At 40.8% G+C, this 19,428-nt stretch overlaps 1 protein-coding gene across 3 annotated transcripts in view; it reads left to right on the top strand.

Annotated features, from left to right (window-relative positions):
* Nucleotides 1-12,311, top strand: part of LHFPL6 (LHFPL tetraspan subfamily member 6) — a 142,876-nt gene extending 130,565 nt beyond the window's left edge. For all 3 annotated transcript variants that reach the window (XM_014868881.2, XM_014868880.2, XM_088159606.1), the window contains exon 4: nucleotides 11,207-12,311. In XM_014868881.2, coding sequence (XP_014724367.1) covers nucleotides 11,207-11,325 — 119 coding nt within the window. In that variant the 3' untranslated portion in view covers nucleotides 11,326-12,311. The remainder of the gene's footprint in view (nucleotides 1-11,206) is intronic.
* Nucleotides 12,312-19,428: the final 7,117 nt, after the last annotated feature.

The raw sequence follows: 19,428 nt of genomic DNA, 5'->3' as shown, positions 1-19,428 counted from the left end.
GCAGAAAAAAAGTGTTCCAGAACTTAGATTCCCAGCTCCATGGAAAGGTGTGTCAAAGGATGCAGTAGAAAGACCAGGCAAAGCTCCATGGTGACTGTTGCAGAGAAGATTCAGGTTCATTGCTGCCCGTGGCAAATCCTGTGTGAAAAAAATCCTGTTTGTAGTTCCTGAAGTAGTTCCTGGCCAGCCAACTGAGCAGCACTCCCCTTGAAAGGCCAGCTAGCACCTCACTGGTGCACACTGGTTCCTGCTCTTCCATGCCAAGCATGCGAGCAACTCTGCTTCTGGGGTTCCAGCTTGTGTCCCATGTTTGTTCCCACGTGCAGAAGTGTTACCTTCCAGGTTATTTCTCTGCAGAGTCCCAGAAGGTGGGTGTTGTGACAGTGTGAGCTCTTCAAAGCACTTGGGCAGTTACAAACTCTTACCTTTAAACAGTGTCACGTCCACAGTCAGAGCATAGTCTCCAAGACCACCTTCACTGTCTCAGTCTTGACTCATGAGTCAGATATTTGCATAAATTGAGTCACTCTGCCTTAAAAGTCAGTGAAGAAACCAATGTGAAAAATGTCACCTGGCAGCTTTCCTTCCAGGTACGCATAAGGACCATGAGAAGTCTTGCATTAACTGTGAAGGCTCTGACTGTGTTTTCTGGACCTGGAGCACACAGCCCATGTGTGACACATGCCTAGACTTGACAGCAGTGCTGGTCTCACTTGTCTGCTGCAATTGTATGTCAACACATTAATTAACAGATCATAATGAGATCTGAAATTTACTGCAGTGATTTCTGCTAGGCAGCCCTGCCACTAAACATCTCCTTTCCACGTACATTGCCAGGGAACTTAAATGCTTGGCCGTGATTTTTTTTAACTTAATGTCAGTGTCTGTTTGATGGTATGTTATCAAAACCATCTGCAAAGAAGAGGTACCGTCCGAGGGCCATTTAATAACCACGCCACTTGTCTTTCATAAACACCTCTTGGTTGGTGATAACCCTAACCCTCTAGGTCTCTTCTGAATCATTAGAGACTGGCATACTCATTATAGCCTACAGGCCAAAAATGATGTTTCAAAGACTTAATCTTACTAAGTCTCAAGACAAATTTAAGTAATTATTGCTTCATTTAAATATTTAATTTGATTAAGCTGCAATGATATGCTTTCTGTTCCTGAGTGAAATGAGTTGTCTGAAGAACCATGCTGCATTCAAAATCTGCTCTCAGAAAATCTGAGCTGTTGTGAGCCCTGTACTGGTTTGCTAATGGGAGAAAAGGTGATGATGGGAGTGCTGGTCCTGCACCCCCTACTGCTGTGGGTGCCAGTGAGGATGACACAGAGAGGATAATTCAGCTCATGGTTGCTCTAAAAGGAGATGTCTTCACAGGAATGCTGATCAGCAGACAGCAATCAGCCTCCTCCTCCAGGATGGCAGAGCAAACGCTGCAGCCTGGGCCACAGGGAGCATGTGTCTGCAGCAGGGAGAGGGTCAAAGCTCAACAGGTTTGACCACAGAACTAGCAAAGGTGGGGGTTCAGCACTGATGCTTGTTCTGGACTTAGAAAAAGTATGAGGGGAAAACTGTTGAGGTTGAAGGTAGAAAATAAAAGCCAGGAGCTGCAATCTGTATTACAGGAGGATGAAGTACAAGAGGCAGGTACAGATGAGGGACTACAAAAAATCTCTTGAGAAGCAGCTGAATATGTATTCACAGAAGCACTGTGATGTGTAATGTCAACCAGAAATATAGAATTAGAATTAAATGAAAATTTTTGCTTAATGAAAACATGACAAACCCCTGCCCCCATAAGATGCTCATAACTAGCGAGAATAAATAAGTAGCAATGCTAAGAACCCAGAAAAAAGGCCTAATCTTTAGTGGGTGTGTGAGATAAGCAATGCTTCTCCATGTCTTCAGGCACTCTGAAAAGGCATTAGACTAATAGGCACTCCAAATAATTGTGAAGAGGGGACTCCTCCCTCCACCCCTGACAAATACACACATTTCTGAGTAGACTCCAAAGTAGTATTTAAAAAGGCTGCAGGAGAAATAACTATGCCGTTAATTTAAGTGGATTTAAGTATTCTTTTCTAGAAAACCTGAGCTGACATTGTGAAATACCCAGCAGTTTACTGCTCTCTTTAAAAATGGATATTTAGTTGGTTTTTATTAAGTGAACTATATCCAAAGGATTTACTTAAACATTTATGTATTTAATTGAGCTAATTTTTTCCAATCAAATAAAAGTGGTTGTACATCTCCATCTCTGACAAAGAGGAGTTATTTTTCAAATGAAGATACCCTGCCAAGGACAACTCAATTTGTTGATTAAATTACATTCAATAGATAAGCTGTTTTGCAAAGGAGATTGGGGAATAACCTCCATAAATAGACACCATAAAGACCTCCATAAAGAAACGGTTGCACCTGTAGAGGGGCTTCCTCCCTGCTCTTCTCTAGAAATATGGTTTTGCCATCATGAAAGAAGCACACGGATAGATTAGCCTTAGACCAATGACCTCTTGCAAATCTTGTTGAGAGGTTGAAGCCATAATAGGTCTGTGCTGTGTTGCTCTGCTTGTAGTTCCCAGCTTCCCAGCAGTCAGCATGACTGTATGAAGGTCGTGGAGCCCTGCTCCCTATTGCAGCATCCCATCTGGATCACATCACACACAGAGCAGAGTTCTCACTGAAACACTAGATTATGAACAGAGAAATCTTCTACCACTGTTTTAGGGTGTTAACTCCTAGTAATAGGGAAATACAAATAAATTTTGTATTTACTGGGGGCAAGAAAAAAAGAGATATTTATGTTTAAAACCAGCAAGTTCCTTGCTCATTGACTGAGTCAAAATCTGTACTCTAATTTGGCAACAGGCTAATAGTGCCTGAGGTGGAGACTGGAGTAGGAAATGAGCAGTGCTCAAAGGGGCTGCCTTTCACTGAAGATGGATCAAAATCATCTTAATCTCTTGTCACCATGCAAACTGGTACTGTTATGTTGCATTATTCACACCCTGGACTTGCCTGTGGGCCCATTCAGGGCAGCAGTGATGTGGCGCAGCAGGAAAGACAGAGCTGCTGACTGAAGGGTGTGAAAGTGAGTCAGATCTACAAAATCCCTGGGTCTGCAAAAGGAATTAGCAGGCAACTTCCCAAAAGTAACTGTCATTATGGCATATCATATAGCACACATTCAATTTGCTGAGCTAGAGGCAGTAGTACCATTTTTGTTTTCATTTCTAAATGTAATATACAAAAAAAAAAGATGAAAAAGGAATGTTTTATCAGGAAATTCATTAAAGTGAGAGATTCTGCATTAAGGTGAGAGTATGCACAAAAGTGAAGACTGCACTATACATTTGCAAAAGCTTCCACATCCTGCATATTTAAGCTGTGTGAAGAAATTTTCTGAACTTGCATGCCTATTTTAAAGGGGCATTGTGAGTATACACCAGTGAACATATTTGTATTGGTTTTGAAAGTCTAAAATCAATGTGAGATTTCATTTTTGTCCACTGATTTCCCTGGATGTGCATGTGGAAACTACTCAGTTTTACATGATGATTTCTGTTGTGATGGGTGCAGAGGCAGCCAAGTTCCACAGAAGGTCCCAGAGAGGTCAGGGCATGCTCAATTTAACTCACAAAACTGAGCCTCAGCTGGCATCTGGTGAAACAGCACTACAAGACCAATACCTAAGAGCCCAGACAGAAAAATGTTTATCTAGAGTAAGATTCACTTATTGAAACATAGATGATTCATGTCATCACAAGCCACCAGCTGCTGCTTCCCAACCACCAGATGTATGAAGTGATACCAGGTACTTATTAGCCAGAAAGAATAAAGACACGAAATTTAAGATAAACTCTATTTTTTAAGTGAACTTTTGTTGAACTACTTAGAAGGCATTTTTTATTTCTTTGATGAAATATAGTAGCTCTATCTCTACCTTCACAGTCAGAGACATCCTTGACCTGGGGGTCCAGCTGCAACAGCAGCCAAAGCAGATAGCTCCAAACACACACCTTTGCCTGCCATCTGTGGCAGCCCATCTGTCTGTGGACTGCTGTGAAAGGGCTCACCTGGTCAAAGTCGCTGTCTAGAGAGAAATTTAAAAGCCTGGCTCCCACCCTGAACTAAACAAGCAGCTGGATTGACCTCAAAAGCTCTCAGGAACTGCTCTCATGATGGATATTTGTTTCCAAAAATCATTATTATTAAGATTCCCCTTTGCCACTTTTAGAGGGCTTGAAATATCTTAAAGGAAACCATTGACTTGATAATTACTTTTGCTGTGGAAGTGTTAGACTAAATGATCTTTAAAGCACTTTTCAAGCTAACAGTGCAGTTACTAGAACAGCATAAAAAACCCACAGAAAGCAGTGTGGATGTAAAAAAGGCTTTGTCAACTATTTAATTTGTCTTAGCTGGCATCATTTCAGCATCTGGCTAAGTGTTGACATAGAGTGTAAAGAATCAAGAACAGGATTTTGAAGGGAGGACAATGTGTTAGAATCCTATTAAAGGCAAAATATTCAAAGGTGTTTTTCTATGAGCAATCTGTCTGAAAAAGGCATTTTTCTTGTTTGTAGATCCTCTGCAAACAGCACAGAGATTTCACACATTCATTTTTTTGACTGAGGCTGAGCACAACCTTTACAAGCATACTTGAGCTGCAGCTGCTGAGTTCTTAGATAAATGACTGAGTAAACTACATGCAAAGTAAAGGAAGTATTCCATCAAGAAATATTTCCTCTCTAGTGCTACCCAAAGAGCTTCCATTCTTTAATATTTGTAAGCTTTTGGTGACTATATCAAGGTCCGCATATATTCTATCTAATATAAGGAGAGACTACTTACAAGAGCATGTAGTGACAAGACAAGGGTGAATCACTTCTAACTGAAAGAGGTTTAGATATTAGGAAGAAATTCTTTACAGTGGGGATGGTGAGGCACTGGCACAGGTTGCCCAGAGAAGCTGTGGATGCCCCATCCCTGGCAGTATTCAAGTTCAGGTTGGATGATCTGAGCAACGTGGTCTAGTGGAAGGTGTCCCTGCCCACGACAGAGGGAGTGGAACTAGATGATCTTTAAGGTCCCTTCCAACCCTGCCCATTCAATGATAAGGCACATACCTTTGTTGCCAGAATTAGACATGGTCATGCAAGAACCTTCTGCAGTCAGTAGACGTAAGAAGAAGCATCCAGAAAGGGACTCAGACCACCTGGAGCAAGTATTTGGTGCTCTTTATTGTTCAAAAAGTGCAACTGAGCTGGTTGTTTGGAATCCCTTCCCAGTTAAAAGGGAGAAAAATAGGAGCTACCAGAGCAGGATTCATCTGCTGTACTTTACATGTTTACTTTAGAGGAAATACAACACACTTCTCTAAGTGACTTTTCTTCTTCATCGTCTCTGAAGGAAGTCTGGGGTACTAGTGCAGTGTGAATCTCGGCGTTGTGTATGTTCAAAGGGAGGCGACATTGATTTCACTTCTGCAGTAGGTGAGCTTTCTGCTGACTTCTTGCAGGAGGCTGAGAGAGCTCCTCATTAGCAGCACGTAAGCTATTTGCTCCTGGGAATTTGAGCATTGTAATTGACACTGGGTATTGGTTTCTCCTTCACTGCTCCGTGATAAATGCACACCTACAGCAAATTTGAGGTTTGATTAAACAAAATTATGTGATCCTCCACAGAAAGGAGGATTTGATCATATATATGAGTGAGTGTCAGCATACAGCAGGACTAAAGAATTTCAAGTTTGCATTTTTTCCTCCACTTTTTTACCCTTCAGGACTTTATGAAATTTATGCATTTAGTTACAGATCAATTCTAAGTAACCAAAATAGCTTGAAAAAAATATACATGCATTATATTTTTTTAGAAGATAAACCCATTGAGAAAGTCGTATCTGTGCAAAAGGAAAATGCAACCAGCTCCACCGAATTCATTATTTTGTATCAGGCTGTTTGCTGAGCTGCAGTTTTACCTTATATAGTGTTCTTTCTTTGTTTCACATAACTGCTTTAATTCCTTCTGGATGCATTCCAAGTTTCAACTTCTTTTCCTCCTTTTGCCACTGATTTCACATGACAGTTTTTCATTGTTGCTGTGTCAAGAAAAAGATCTTCAGCTATTCAATTTATATTGGCTTTGTTTCAAAATAATTTTGCCTTCTTATTAACTGATTATCTTTTACATTCATTTATGTCTTTCATATTTCCAAATCCCAGTATATCCCTTAGCATCACACTCTTTTTTTTTTCTGACTACTTTTCCAACACCCTAATTGATTATATGAATTCACATTCTCTATAGTACTGTATTCTCATGTGAACTTGTTAATTAGAATTCCTGCACAACTTCTTGGAAGTAGGAATTGTAAATTTTATTTTTGAAGGTATATAATTTGTTCTCTACAGTCTGGCTAATTCTGAAACCTTTTCTCCTTCAACTTGGAAAATTGGCTGTACTTAAGGTTAATTGATTAGAGTTTGCCAAATACTCCAGACTGCAAGTCCAGGATAGTCTTAAAATTAACGGCAAAAAAGGTACAAATATTTAAGATACTAAGTCTTGCAATTAACAGGTTTGCATCCAAGACACTTTCATATTCAGGATATTTTTTCATAAGTGGCAATTATTGGTTATTTTAGATAAAACCGTATGTTATTTCCAAGACCTTGATAACTATATGTGATAATTATTTATAAGACATCATGAATAGAAATCCTGGTAAAATTATGTTTTGGCAACTGGATCCTGGCGCAGTTCCATGGTAGATCAAGTATCTTCATATTTTTTGTTGCCAAATTTTACTCACTCCCAAATTTATCTTGATCTTTATTTCCCTATGTATTTAAGAGGAGGAGGGGAGCAAGGGGATGCATATCCTGGCCTTGAGGATCACATTAGAAATCAGGAAAGGAATGGAAATGCTTTTTAGTAAGCCCATTAATCACTGCAAAACACCTTTCCACATTTACTGACTTATTTTGGTTTAATAAATATTGTCTTATATTTCGTGGGACGCTGTTCTGTAAATCTTCTTTTGATAGTGTCCTTGCTTTCCATCATTTTTGTCCTCTGTCCTCAGGGACCATGATTTTTCTCAATCCTCTTAAAAAAGAGTGCAATGTTTCCAGTCTTTCATTCCGTCATTTGCTTGGAAAATGGCTATCCATGCCTATAACTTCAAGCTCCGTGATTCTGTTATTTCAGTGTTCATCCTCACACTCTCTTGCTGCCAATCCTAGTAAAAAAAAGGTGAAAATAAAGTTTTTGATGGCTGGCTACAAACTTATCTGAGCCAACTTAGACAGTCCTGCTTCACTGAACAACCAAGAGCTCCAATTATTTATGGTCCCTTATTAAAAAAATAAATCTAGAATTAACAAAGTGTTGAAGTGCTGAAGCCACAGCTTCTCCCTCAATACTGACCTGTCAGGTGAAGACTGATTTGTTAAAAGCAACACCAGTTCTGTGCAGAGAAGCAAGCTGCTGTGATGCATGTCATCTCTATCAGCTAGAAGAGCACTTCAGTTGCTGGGAACTTACTTTGGCATAAACTCAGATCTAGCCCATCTTAGAAACAAGAACATGTACACATTCTTGCTTGCATCTCCACACCCTCGATGGATGGGGACTCTTCTACCTATGTATAAATATATGTGTATTCCAATGCATCTTTCGGGGAAACAACAAAGCTTTTGTGCTTTTTTGTGTGTGTGAAAATTGACATGGTTTCAACAACTGCTTTAATTCTATCAAGTATTTAGGTAGTGTTGCTTTTCATTTTAAAACTTTGACTTTTGTATTAAAAAAAAAAAAAAAAAGAAACTGCAATACTGGATTTCTAATCTTTTGTATTAAAGGCTCCATGAATGCAAACTGCTTTCCTTGATGGTTGAGTTTAAGCCCCAGTTCCGCAAATCTCTTCAACATTTGCTTACCACTGAAACATGGCTAGTCCTGCTGGTGTCAGTGCAGTAATAGCTTCTCAACTCTGCTTTTTATAAAGCTTCCTATTCCTTTTAAAATGAGTGTTTTATATCAATGTGAAGCAGAAGTAACTTTACAATATAAATGGCAACTAAATTAGCCAATTATTGATAAGCAACAATCTTTCTTTAGGATGCAGTAGACTAAAATAGGCCATACATGTGGTAAAATGAGAACACCAAAGCAGAAACAATAACTCCAAAATGTTTTCCTCCTTGTGTAATACAGGGTTATAAAAGGCCTGTCATTTTTGACTGTTTCATTTTGACACATGGCTCTGCAATGTAGGCATTCATTACAATGGGTACCTTTGAGATGTATTATCTCTGGTCTTGTATCTATCCTTAACTATACTTGCAATGAATAGTATAGCTATGTCCTATACCCTCAGACACCTGCCCTGCTGCAGACTCTTTTTCAGCACAACACCTTGAAATTCTGTTCTGCTCAGCATCATCCAAGTACAGATCAAGCTATTCTTTCCAAGGCCTCCCATTGCTCTTGACATGGGCTGGAAATAATGGCCAGGTTTATTACTGTGTTATTATTGCTCTAAGGTCAAGCTCTTGGCTCTTTCATATGTTCCCCTGCTCTCCCATTCTTTCATTTGTTCATCTTGACCCAACTCACACTTGTGAATTACATTGCATTTGTTATATCAAGAGGCTGCCTGCCTGCCTGCCATGTGTCAGAGCATTAAGTAGTAGGTAAATGGAGCATGGTATGGAGAAATAAATAATATTCTCTTCAGGCAAGAGTGAATGTGTATGTTCTATCCATTGAACACATCTCTGACATTGATTTAACAATTCCTTCTTCTTAATATGTATCACACATACTCTCTCCCACTGTCAAGGTACAGAAGTTGAAATCACACCATGCAAAAGGTCAAATTTACTTTATTCTATCCTGCTTGGTTACAGCTTTGGGCAGTGCTACCAGATGAATCTTTAAACTCTTTTAAAAGTAATATTTTGACATTTATTTTCTCTGCCTGGAAACATCACGATGAGAAAAATTTACTTTTTCAAGCTGCAGCTACAATCCTCTAGTAGTTTTTGGAATATTTCACAATTTTAAAAGACCTATCAGATGGAGTCCATCTCATCACAAGAAATGCTGTAACACACCCCATCCTGGTATAAATGTGATCATTTTCAAAGCAATCCAGTATAACAGTATCAGAGAATAACAACAGGCATAACACTTCAAAGTTCCAGGGGCAAAAGCTTCACTTTAATGTTGCAGCCTATTTTTATCCAGTTTTCCAAGTTATTGTGTTTAATTCTAATTGGGCATCAACTTTCTTGCCACTCCGTTCATTGGTTAGAAGGTGCTTGTGTGCGTATGTGCCAAGACTCTCTTTACACAGGGCTTTACATATTTTCTTCATGGATTCTTATGGGGTAGACTTTTTCACAGGCGCAACCTGTTTTTCTCACAAGAATAGGTTGTTATGCAAACTGATTTTCATTCTTAGATTCTTTCTCATGGGAGATTAACACGCTAGCTGTTAGTTCAGCTGAGCAAGGCCTGATTTAATAAGGCCTTTCTTTTATAAGGTTTTACCTATATGCAACAATCTAGTGAGTTTAAACATCTGGTGTAGGCTTAAGTCTGTTTTTGAAATTCCCAGCAGAAGCTAAGGACAGGGTGTGTACACAGCAAAGCAATAGGTGGCCCAGAGACATGGACTGCTGAGTGATTGGGCAAGTGTCAGCATCAAGGACATTGCCAGGCACTTGACAGCTCTCCAGGGTTTCTGATGGCCTTCTCTTCAGGAAGGCACACTCTCTGTGTGATCTTCTGCAAGGAAGGCAAGAATGGTGTTACCTAGAGCACAACTAGATGACAAAGCCAAGTAAATCTCTCTGTCTGCTCCAGTACATTAAGGAGAGAGGCTAGTGAGCTCAAGCTGAGGCAGCAAGTCCTCAAGCCTTCTTGGTCACATCAGGATCTTTGTTTCACTGGACATTTTTAAAATAAAAATTTGTGAGGGTTATGAAGTAAAAAACCAAAACAAGTATTAGGCTTCCTGATGTGGTGTCAGCCTGAGATCTTCAGAGTGATCAGGAGCATAAGTGTTGCCTCCCACTAATGTCTCGTTACAAAGCCTGCCAGACAATATCCTGCAGTCAGTGGCAACGCTGTCTGCCTTGAGGCATGCAAATGCCTTGGACATGTTAAGATGAACAGACATTTTGTGTTTCATATGCCTAAGGCAGTATTAGCTGAGTTGATAATTGCCTGAACCTCAAGCCTGGCCCTTGGGGATGCCATTGGGATAGAATACCAACATGACATCTATTTCTAGATGGAAACTCTGTTGATACCTTCTGTTCTCTGAAGGGAAGAATGGTTTCTGCTGCTTTTGGGAAGGTTGGGAAAGAAGTTTGGTATTGCTGCTTGTGCCTTACGGAGAGCACTCACTGCTCAAAGCAGGGTGATATCACCCGAGGTATCAACAATACAAGAAGAACCTCAGTGGTAACAAGTCCCAAGCACTGAAAAAAGACAAAGATGATGCAGCCCAAGTGAAAATTACTTTTGAGATGGGTTAAAATCCTGAGGAACAGCAGCATTCATCTCCTTGCTTTTGGAGCTCTATAAAGAGGCTTCCTCCCTGCTGCAGCTGCTGTTTTCCTGATCTCCTCCCCTACTTCAGGCACAGTGCCTGAAAGGGAAGTAATCACTTTATGGTCCACTATGGGATTCTCCAGCACCATTTACTGGTGATGAGCTTCACTGTATAAAGATGCTGAGGCCTTTAAATTGATTCAAAGCCATATTGTGGCACTCATTAGGCAGAAGATCAGTGAAGTTTTCAACAATGGGTTGTGACCTCAGGTGGGGATAGGGAAATTTGTCTCTTCTTTTATTTCTGGGCTTTGTGCTTCCATTGCACAGCAGCCCCCCCGTGCAGGTGATCCCCTGAGGCCGTGCACCTTTACGAGTGTGTGAGGGGGATGTGAGCAGGTGCCCCATTGCCTGGGTTATGGTCACCCAGCAGTTCTCGGCCGCATCCGGCTTCAAACTTCCTCATGGCAGAGCCTGAATTACGCCCCGCGTTCCCTGTCTGAGGTGGGCACACAAGTGGGCCGAAATCTCAGAGGAGTGTTCTCCTGGGTGGGCAGAAGGGGAGGGTGGTGGCGGCGGCGCTTCCCCCCCCGTCTAACGCTGCTCCGTGTCGCTGTGTTTGCCTTGCAGGGACCTGCCACATCGGCTGGGCCTACTACTGCACGGGCGGCGGCGCGGCGGCCGCCATGCTGGTGTGCACCTGGCTCGCCTGCTTCTCGGGCAAGAAGCAGAAGCAATACCCTTACTGAGCCGGCCCTGGGCACGGGCCCTGCCAGGCTCGCCCAGGTCTGCTGGACAACAACGACGGACAAGGAATTTTCAAGTGCTTTCTCTCAGGAGCGGGACGGCGGGCGGCCCCAGGGTGGCAGGGAGGTGAAGGGCGGTGCAAAGCCACCCGGCCGGGCTGGGCAGGGACAGGTTCTGTCGCCCGAGCCTGCTCAGGGTCTGCTCCACACAAATGTAAGCAAGGAAAACTCTGCTTTGGCAAATGGTGAAATTCTGCATGCACCAATTACTGGACGGGCTGGTGAGGGGTGGTGGCAGCGCACATGTGCTGGGGTAGCGCCTGGCAGCCCCTCAGTGCGGCGCTCCTGAAAGCACACACGCACACACAGATGTTGACCATGGCACAAAATAAGTAGAGAGGAAACTTTTTTTTGGTGCGATTCTTCCTTTTCCTTTCTATTTTCTCTACCCCCCCCTTTTTTTTTTTTTTTTTTTTTTTTAACTTCTCTCTGGTGGTTTAAGACTTGGTGTTGCAACACTTTTTAATCTATACATTAAACTTAATAAAAGGACCAATAAGCCACTTTATCAGTATTTTGTATAATCTCTACACATTTTCTTCCCCAAACATTTATCCACTGCTTATTCAGCCCTATGTAACTTTTATTAAGACTCTGTGTTTTCAGCATTATTACAAAATGCAACATAATTACTTGGCATATGTACCCTTACTATAGTACTTTTTATGAAAGGCAGTAAATGGACGTTTTCCTGTCCATTGGAAATTCCACTCACGGTACTGTAGGGCACTGTTGGTTATGTACAACTAACAGAAAACTTCTTGCAGACATAGATTTCTGTTGCTGTTATGTTTAGCTCATTGATGTTGTATTGTGCTGTACCATGTTTATTATTTCAATATTCATTTTTGTAAAATATATATATAATATGTGCTATTTTATGTTTGTATTTGAAAAATCTCTGTAAATAAATTTTTCCTTGATCAATACTTGCAATGTATAGTTGTGCCAGTAGATGAAACAGTTCCTTCCCAAATCCCCACTGGAAAAATTCTCAGAAATACTCATGACTTTTATAAACATGCTGTATCCTTTTACCCTGTAAAATACAGACATATTTCGAGTTCAGTTACACTGCCTGAGGATAGACATCTACTGCCACTGGAGACATTCTGGCATATTCCACATTTTTTGCCTGCTGCTGTCAGGTGTCCTAAAGGATTTCAGCAAGACCTTCCCCATTTTTGTCCTGGCTGCTGCGGACTCAGAATTTCACACAAAACTGTGTATCCCAGTTTATCCAACTGAAATAAGCCTTTACTTCCTTAATACCAATAACTCTGATCAAATACCTGTCAGGCAGCATTCTCTGCACAGAACACTGGCACTGTACATAAAAAACTTTAAAAATCAATTTTTTATTTTCTTCATTTAAAGCAATGTTAATCTAATTCATGGGAATTTGTAAGGGGTTTTCAATCATAACTAATTTATTTAATCATAACTAAACTAATGTTATTCCCTTTCAAATTTGTTTTTCTGATCCTATTTTCCCAGTATTATATTTTTGTTGTGTATATTTAGGTTACCATCTATGTTTGAGTTGCAGTTCTGGTGGTTAATAACACTTAGAGCTGAACAAATCTGGCATTATGCCAGTGCTTTGTACATTGCACTGGGCAGATTTTCAGTGGAATGTAGAAATAGCAATGTCAGCTTACAGTGATCAATCCTGATATCACTCAATGGAATTTTATCAAGTTTCATTATAGGCTGAGCACTATTTATTTGCTTTATGGTGCTGTGCAGTGAAAACAAAATTGTACCTTACTGCTCCCAGATTAGCCCATAATAACCCTATCTCATCTGACTGCACTTCTGCTGAGGAGCACACCAGCCATGCAGTGGGGATTTGCCTCCCTGCACGCTCTCCCAGTAGCACCAGCAGAAGCAGGACCTCTTCCCTCCAGATTCCGGGTTTTAAGGCTCATCCCTTCTTGTAAGCACTTGGGACCATACCCAAACCTGCTGTGGGAGGTCAGCAGTACCCCATATATCCTCACAGTAAGTATGAAATGTGCCTGTTAGGGTTGTGGATTGCTGCTTTATTAAAACTGAAGGAGATATAAACGCAACTTTGACTGTGGCTCCCCTGACTTCAGTCAGATCTTTGGCAGGTGTATCTCAATCAAAAAATGCTGCCTTTGTACAGTGCATTAGTGTGGAAACATGCCTTTCCTTCCACTGGAACTGTGGTTGGCTATAAAAAGTTCCTGTGACCTGGCTATAAATATGTGTGTTACTGTTCTGCATTTGACTCTTGCAAGGTTGTATCCTGGACCACACATCATGAAGAGCACTTTGACTTTTTTTAGATCTTCCTGTGCTTGGGTTCAGGCTTGATTTATCATGACAAACCGGAACTATACAATTACTTCATGAAGAAAATTAGGGTTTTGTTGCAATGCAATACCATTATAGCATGACTGCATTTGTATACAATCTCCTTTTTTAAATTTGGGCTTGAATAAAATGTCAATTTTTATTAATCAAGCCAATGACATATGCTGCACCTGCTTTGAAGCTGTTTATCACAGAGCCTTCAGCTGCTGTGATATGAATAAACCAATCACAGCTTAATTAGTTTTGTCCATAATTGTGCATTTTGGTTCTGATACCCATTTTGCACTAGAATTTAAATACCATTTATTATCATGGTTATCAAGTCTCACAGCTACAAATTAATAACTTCGAACTGGCAAAAGATTGTTTTTGATTTCACAGTCTGAAGTGTCAATGAAATATTTACAATATTTACAATGTTTAATTTTCCATTTATTTATTCTTGAGGATGAGGAACTTGGCCTTGTATTTGTCTAAACAAAAGAGGTAAGCTTGCACACAGTCCTAGGTCACTGAATTCTTTCCCTGCTATTGCTGGCAATCGTATCCCATAATCCCATTCATTAATTTATCAAGCTGTATTTTAGAACTGTTTAAGCAGTTTGCCCCCAACAAATACATTTGGAAAATTATTGCAAAATCTCATTATTGGGGCAATTATATACTCCCCATGTTCCAGACCACCCAGTGTTCTGGAGCTCACTGTCAACGCACATGTCAGAGGTCTTAGTCCACTTCCAAAAAACACTCTGGGAGCTGCAAGTTTCATCTGCCACTCCCAACTAATACAGGAGCTATATATGTGTAGAAAAAGGTTCTGTAATCACAGACTACTGTTTGTTATCAGAAGCTGTTGTAGGACCACAAGATAATTCAGGTGGGAAACAATCTCAGAAGATCTGTGGTCCAACCTCCTACACAAGGCAAGGTCAGTCATAAGGCTACAAGAGGCTGCTTAGGTGTTCATCTCACCCAATTTTGAAAACCTCCTAGGATTGGAGATGCACATCATCTCTGACTGAGCAGCCTATGCCACTGCCTGACTGTCCCAAGAGGGAATGACTTTTCCTTAAAATTGATTTCTTTTTTTCAATAATGATGACTGTTTCTCATCCTCCCACCAAGAATAACTGAGAAGAGTTCACCTCCATCTCCTGCCACCTCCCCATCGGCACTGGGTGGCTTCTCTTGGGTTATTGTGTGCCCCTACAGCCCTTTTCAGCAGGCTCAGTAAGTCTGGCCTACATCGCTGCAGGGCTCTCTTCCTTCACATGTGCAAGACTTGGCAAGTATCCTGGTTGAATTTCATAAGGTTCCTGTTGTGCCATTCCCCCAGACTGTCTCGGTCCCTATGGCTGGCAGCCCTACACCTCAGTATACTACCTGATCCCCCCAGCTTGGTGTCATCTGAAAACTCGGTGAGAGCATACTCCTCCACTGGTGAAGCCATTGGACAGGACAGGTTCCAGAATAGACATGTGGAGACCCCAGTCATTGCAGGCATCCAGGTCCAACCAGGAAACATGACCCTCTGAGCCTCATCATCTAATCAGGCTTTAACCTCCCCATCCAGACTGTATTAGCCCAAACTTGGTGCAAAAAACCTGGGAGCCTGTGTCAAAAGCCGTGCTAAAATCCATGCAAACCTCCACTGCTCTTCCCTCAGTCACAAATCCAGTCATTACACCTTGGTGAGTCAGAACAGCTTGTTCAGAATAAATATAATCTCACTGGAAAGGTACTTCATATATAAGCTGGAGTGGAGCAAGTGGAGATGGAAGAACTTGATGCAACTTTATTTACATGAGTTTAGTCTTTGGGAATGGCTGTGGGAGAACACATTCCCCCACCCAAATCCAAGAGAGCTGGGGACTTTCCCTATGCAGCTTAATGTGCACTGCCAAGACTCCAGTCCCGAGCGCTAACACAGTATTTCCTGAGAGGGAAAATGCAAATTGTGTCGTTCAAGCATTAATTCGGTCATATCTGCATAAATATGAGGCATGTGAAGGCTTGTCTGGAGTTTGAGAGAGCATTAAGCTATTTCTATCAAAAAAGTCATTCCTTTTCAAGACTTACATATTAACAAACAAATTTTCACTACATGCTGTAGAGTTTGCTCTCTTCCCAAAATACAAATATATGTCTATGACAAAAATCCCCAGCCCTTAAAAATGTTTTGAAATTATAACTCCTGAGGCGTTTTAACCCTTCTATTTCCTTTTTCTTGAGGGAAAATCCAGAAATCACTTGTAACTGCAATTTATCTGTCATTCATTGAAATAGTCTGTGAAAAATACCAAATTGAATGACAAGACAGATAATCTGTACATCAACATAAGCATTAATTTTTCTCTACATACTTAACCTTTCAGAGAGACAATGGTGAAATTAGATATGTCTTTTTTTAGAAGTGACATTTAAGTGTAATCCCTTAAGAAGACAGGATTTTAAATATATGCTTTTGAGTATTAAGTGTTTTTATTATTATTCTTTAAATAATGATGGATCAGAGAAAAAAAAGGGAAAATTTTGAAATAGTTCCAAGCTCACTTGTCTTAGTGACAGAAGGATGGTTATTAGGCTAAGATATAAATAGATGGCCTTTTTTCATTTTCCTCACCAAGAAACAGAATGTTCATTGAAATTTATACGGACATTTTAGCTGAGTAAAGACTGCCTCTGAATCCTGTGGACAATTTCGAGACCTTTTAGTCTGCTAGAAGTACCTGCTGTGAATGTCAGTATGTTGGTATATGTTCTATGTTATGCCAAGCATATTAAATTAGGTAAGTGGAAAATGATAGCAGTTCTGAAAGGAGCATATGGTGCAGCTTCATTATATACATCTACATCACTAGGGCCAAGTGCATTGCTGCCTGATTTCCTGACTATCTAAGAGCAAATGAACTATAAGTAACTCTGCTCTAAGCATCTTCCATCACACAGGGACATCTCATGACCCTCAAAGCTCCTCAGCAGGCACTGTAGCCATTCCGACCGTCACCAGATTTCCAATCATCTCTAAACGTGCACCAAGGCTGATCATCTCCCCAGTGGTAATAAACCAGTCAGAATTGGAGTGGCAATGGTGAGGCAATGCTAGAGCAAAGAAAAGCCCCATCTCACCTGAAGCCTAAACAAAATGCAGGTCTATGTTAGCAGGCAGAAACCTGCTCATGCTTTGGGCATGGGAGGAAGGTTTGCTGCCATTATGGAATGCTCCTGTCTGCAGCAAGTCTTGGTTGCTCAAGGAGTGAGTCTGTGAGTCTGTGGCCACTCAGGTAACTTAACAGGCATTTTTCTCACATGGAGCCCAGTGCCTGGGTTCCCAAGAGAACACATTAAGGACAAAGAGTGCTCCCCTCTAGCTTGAGCCTCTCAGAGGCAGTACCACCTGAGGCTTGTGCACAGCTCCTGCAGCAGCCCTTGTGTGAGACCTCTGCACCAGCCTCAGCTCCAGGGCAGAAGCCAAGGTGTTTCGTGTGCTCCATGTGCATTTGCCAACTGCATGGAGCCCTGCTCTGCATGCATGAATATCTTCATCCTCTTTTCATTCTTCAGGAGCTATAGGTTATCCTCATACTAGCCAGCAAAATAAATATTTAAGTACATTTAATAAAGAAATAAAGTACATTTGTTTGGCTTGTAGACAGAGTCATGCTGTGAAGCACATCACCAAAGAAGTGAGTATTTCGTCAAGTAATGGGCAGGATTTCTACACAGGAGTGCATCATTTTCTACAAATTACCTTGCCTCTAAGCCCAAGAATTTTATCTTGATCCCTAAAGCTCTGCCAGATGTGACCACTTTTCAAAATCTTGGGCTTTTGAAAGCATGGTGGCTGCTAAAGGGAAAACAAACTTTTCATGTGAATACTTTGGTCCCTGTTAAGGAATTCATTCATTCATTCCAATAGGCTTGGACCAAACTTCATGACCCTGGTCCAAAACTTATAGCAGCCTATTGCAAATAGTCCACTGACTTAACTCAGGCATGGATTCAATGGGAAAAATTCAGTAGCTATTCTTTATCTGACTTTATATTACGTTTTGGTAAAGTGTCCATCTTTTCCCTATGGAAAACGTACAGACGTACACAGACACACATTTAATAAACAAAAAAATAAATTTATCTTCTTGGTTTTGTACTTATCTGATGTTTCTTGTGATCTGGCAATTAACTAAACCAAGATTCTACAAAAGCAAAATCTATGTGGCATGTAATACTGGCAATTAGTATTTATTTAGGAATTACATCTTCAAAGATCAGGTCTTAATAAAATAAAGTTTTGTATTTATTTTTCAGATTAACGAACTACTGGATTTGGATAATAAAACACCTTTGTTTTGCAAAGGAAGCCAGCAGTGCATCCTTATCTTGCCTGTTCCAGAACAAGAAAAAGTTAAATGGATTAATAAACATAATGAACTTTTCAAAATATATAATCTGCTATTGATGTCAGGTTGCAGTTCTTTGCTGATATTACCAGGCTGTGTGGGTCCAAGGGGATTCTTTCTACTGCCAAATGGAAATGATAACAAATAGAAAATATAAACATAGCCTTGTACTGGGGGGGTTTACTGACGACCCCACTACAGGGTGGTAGTAGATGCTCAACACCTGTGACTCACTGTAGGTCAGGAACTCTCCATATAAAGCATTTAGATTATTCTCTTCCATATTATAGCAACAAAAGTGTCAGTGAGCTTTCTATTTGACCAGCACCTAGGAAAAATATTTCCCAATTTGCTAGTAGGGTTCAAGTCCCACCCTAAAGTAAAGTAACTCCACTTTACAGCAAGAGTAAAGGACTTTCTTTCACTCAATGGTAGTATCTTTCGGTAGGGAAATGGAGAAAAGAAATCTCAATTAAAACACAAGCTATAATTAGGATAGTACATTTGAAATGATGAAGTGCTTCTTGCCTGGAGCTCTGTGGCTATATTAAGAATTGCAGTGTGAGATATTTGTTTTCAAGTAGCTGTCAACATATCATTTGTTTTCTACACTTCTGGGATTAATACCTAATTATGGTGCACACAGAAATTAAAAAGACATTAGAGTGCCTTAGTAGTGACTACGCCTACCTCTCTCTCTGGCTAAAATCAGAGCTTGCAGAAACTGCTTCAGCCTGCTCCTGCATGTTGGCTCCAGCAGGTCCATGTGCCTGACAGCCATTGCAGGAAATGCCTCCACTCAAAGGCATGCTTGTGAGCAGGGTGTCTGCTGCTGTTCTCCACATCACACACTCTCCACACCTCTTCTCCAGCTTGCTGCAGAGCATGGCTGCCACTTCTGGAAGGTTTCAAGCTGTTTCTCACTAGCTGATCAGAGTACCTTGTTTTGGGATAATCCATTACCAAAAGTTTAAGTGTTTAATTTCCTGAGTATTTCTAACACCCCACTGTCTTGAAGACCACGGAACAATACTGACCTAATGGTTGCCATCACTAATACCTGTTCTATTTTTTTTAAAGTCCGTAGGGCAACAGTACCAGGAGAAGTCACACTGTGGGCAACAGACCCATCTGCATTAAGAGGGAAGAAATTTACTCTTTAGAAGTTGCACACAGAAAGTAAAGACAGCCATGCCCAGATGTGCAGTGACATTTCAAAGAGGAATAACATTAAATGTTTAGCTCTGCAATGAAATATTAATCAATCTGCATTTGCTGTCAATGTGCAGCAATGGTATTCACC

The sequence above is a fragment of the Sturnus vulgaris genome, chromosome 2 (genome assembly GCF_052056855.1).
Source record: "Sturnus vulgaris isolate bStuVul1 chromosome 2, bStuVul1.hap1, whole genome shotgun sequence".
Lineage (NCBI taxonomy): Eukaryota > Metazoa > Chordata > Aves > Passeriformes > Sturnidae > Sturnus > Sturnus vulgaris.
This window is presented reverse-complemented; position numbering and strand designations above follow the sequence as displayed.